General features: G+C 31.2%; 2 protein-coding genes across 3 annotated transcripts in view; both read right to left on the reverse strand.

The window, feature by feature from the left end:
• Nucleotides 1-3,038, reverse strand: part of LOC108730850 (RNA-binding protein 25) — a 24,795-nt gene that overhangs the window by 4,895 nt on the left and 16,862 nt on the right. The window lies entirely within an intron of this gene.
• The window catches only part of HPS1 (Hermansky-Pudlak syndrome 1 protein), a 5,859-nt gene that overhangs the window by 1,444 nt on the left and 1,377 nt on the right, over nucleotides 1-3,038 (reverse strand). For both annotated transcript variants that reach the window (XM_018460888.1, XM_018460887.1), the window contains 4 exons: nucleotides 2,100-2,569; nucleotides 1,329-1,956; nucleotides 411-555; nucleotides 113-226 (listed from right to left, as the gene is read on the reverse strand). In XM_018460888.1, the coding sequence (XP_018316390.1) occupies nucleotides 113-226; nucleotides 411-555; nucleotides 1,329-1,956; nucleotides 2,100-2,569 (1,357 nt within the window). The remainder of the gene's footprint in view (nucleotides 1-112; nucleotides 227-410; nucleotides 556-1,328; nucleotides 1,957-2,099; nucleotides 2,570-3,038) is intronic.

Below are 3,038 nucleotides of genomic sequence, written 5' to 3' on the forward strand. Positions count from 1 at the left end.
ATATATATATATATATATATATATGAGATTATATTTTATTGAATTTTATCTGTTATTCCATAAATATTTTATATAATTTTAAAATATTTAAATATAATACAACTGCACATACAGAATTATCTTCGAACCATAAAAAGTAAGAGTAATTGAATGTAGTGTCTTTCCACATAACTGACAGATGACCCTCTTGTAAATGCATTCTACTTTGCTCAACCATGTTCCAAATCTATGTAAAAACAAGAAATATTTCTGTATAAACTTATTTATAATTCCATCAGGAGCTATTTGTAGTTACATCTTTGAATCAATGCATGAATGTTATACATATACTATATGTATAAAATAAAAAAGTTAAAATTAAATTAACAAAAAAATTTTGATATAATTAATATTACCTTGATAGAACTTACTTTTTTCATTGTTAGAGCGAGCGTTTCCGTGCTCGTGAAGTCAAGTGTAGGCGCCACAAGTCTATGCGTATTCCTGTCGATATAGATGAAATGCACTAGACCTGGAAACTCCTCAAGATATTTGTTGATAGTTAGGGAAGTTCTTGTGGAAAAATGCATAACATTAAGGAAGTATACAAAATAAAAAGTTGCACATGCAATAATGTTCTAATTTATATGTAAAAACTTGAATAATTTTTTGTTCTATTTCAACATTGATAATGATCCTATAGGGATTGAAACGTTTGTCTTTATTTATTTGTTTACAGCCGGCATTAAAGTTTTTATATTCTGATATGTTTATTTTACTAATTTAAGACTCTCAAGTTGACGGAATACTCAACATATTAATTACACATGTATTGTTGAGGAGGATTCCAAAGCGAGTCGAAACGTTCAATAAAGAGGATTCTACAAATTAATGATTAATTAAGATTGAAATTAATCGTTGGCACCTTCATCAGCCCGTGACTCGTATGGCCTTTACGGATTGTGTTATTATTATTTTTATTTTAAGAATTCGAGTCTGCAGAAATTGTTTACTAATTTAAATTTATAGCGATTAACCTTTGGCTCGTAGCCCTATTCCTTTTTTAATTTTTAAATAATTTTTATTTTAAATTTTTTCAAAGAAAAAAGTATATAATTAAAATTTTGTATATTAATATCAGTCTTCTACTATTGTAACACGATTGCTCTATATAAAAACTTTATATTAGATCGTTTATATTAGTTGTTAGACTTTATTTAGATCGTTTTATAAATAACAATCTAAAAAATAATTAGATTTAAAGAATATAAACTTTATGAAACATTTAAAAAATTGTTCAGGAAAGAAAAGTCACGAAATCGTGCCTCTTCAAGTTTAGAAAAGGATATGATCCTAGCGTGAAGTTTTTCAGAGCTTTGACTTTCAGAAAGTCACTGAAATCATTTAGCTTCTGTCTCACAAGTCTGCCAACCGTTGTCAAAACATCAATTCCTTGCTTCAGAAAATTCTTGTCAAAACAGGTCAAACGCAATAGTTCTTTCAAAGTTTCTACAAAGCCAGAAGTATTAGCTTCAATCTGCAGAACTACTTCGGGATCTCTGGAGCGCAGAAGATCACTGTACTTTTTTCGGATGAAATCCCATTTGGTCTGCAACCTTTTCTGACACATATCGACATCATTTCCGACATTAGAACGATTCTTCTTAATTCCTTCCAGCACCTTTTTTATCGCTACATCGAGATTCTCAAAGGCTGGTTTCATTTCATCGACGTCTCGTTGAAATTGCAGATTGTTTATTAGATTTAAATAATGGAAACTGTCGCATAAACCTGAAGAAATGGACAGATTTGTAGCTTCAACAATTGTTATCAAGTTAATGGAATCTGATAATTCGAAGATGTGAACTGCATTAGCTGTATAGTTATGCTGGCAATCGAGGAGAAACGATTGGCTATAGAGATCATCGTCAGTTAAGGATGAGAGACCTTCGTTCACAGAAGATTCCCTGGAACCTCCTACAACAAATAAAAAAAAAAAGGCTAAGTATAATCTATTTAAATAAAGAGTTCATCCTTTTTATTCACTAAAAAATTTTCAATTATGCGCCAAACAAAAATATATATCCATTACCAAAAATAACTATGCTGCAAAAACCTACTAAAGAGATCCGTTATGTCCTCTGAAGTAGGAGTGGCCAGCTTAGCTCCGAAGTTTAATTTTGTTTCATCACTTTTCAAAACGTTGCTCTCTGGTAACAAGATATCATCGCAGCAATCATTATTGCTTTCCGACTGATTTTGCTTTCGCTTTTTATTCACTATCCAGCATAGCAGGATCATCAACAAAATGTCCGAAGCGCACAGATCATGAGCGTTCTTGCTGGAATACAATGATAAAAACTTTGACCCTACCAGGAGCAGTAAATGCAGATTGCTAAATTCAGGCTGTGAATTTTTCAACTTGTCGCAGGCATCGTGCAGCACCTTGAGGACCGAGGATGCCACTTCCGCATTCACGGACAACTGTTCCACCGCTTCGGTCAACATGCTTTGTTCACAATTTCTTAGATTAGACCACGCATCCAACAGAGAAGATACTAAACACATCTTTTGCCAGTTGGTCTTTAATCTATAAAGATCAAAGCGATTAGTCAACCAGTTATAACCATCATTGTAACTATTTTATTAATGATCATTATCATCTAGTCACAACATACAATTAAACACTACATAGTCAAGTAGAGATTTACTAAATTTATAATCTTAAAGGAAGACTTAAAAAAAATTTTTAAATACACTCTATTATATTAAGTATATTCCAAGTAATTAAACATTTTATATATTTGTTTTATTTCATTATTTATCTATTGTCAGGGCTCGACATGTATTTGAAATACTTTTGTTTTAAATATCTACAGTATTTGTAATTTAAATAATAAGATTGATTGCCAAGTATATATATATATATATATACATATATATACACACACATGCACCCAGATAGCAACGTGTCTATCTTGTTGCTGGCATGTTGCTTGCTAAGTATGCATTGCTAAGCATGTGTTGCTACCAGAATTGCAGCAACTGAGTCCTCATTT

The sequence above is a fragment of the Mycetomoellerius zeteki genome, unplaced genomic scaffold, assembly GCF_001594055.1.
Source record: "Mycetomoellerius zeteki isolate Tzet28-1 unplaced genomic scaffold, Tzet1.0 scaffold98, whole genome shotgun sequence".
Lineage (NCBI taxonomy): Eukaryota > Metazoa > Arthropoda > Insecta > Hymenoptera > Formicidae > Mycetomoellerius > Mycetomoellerius zeteki.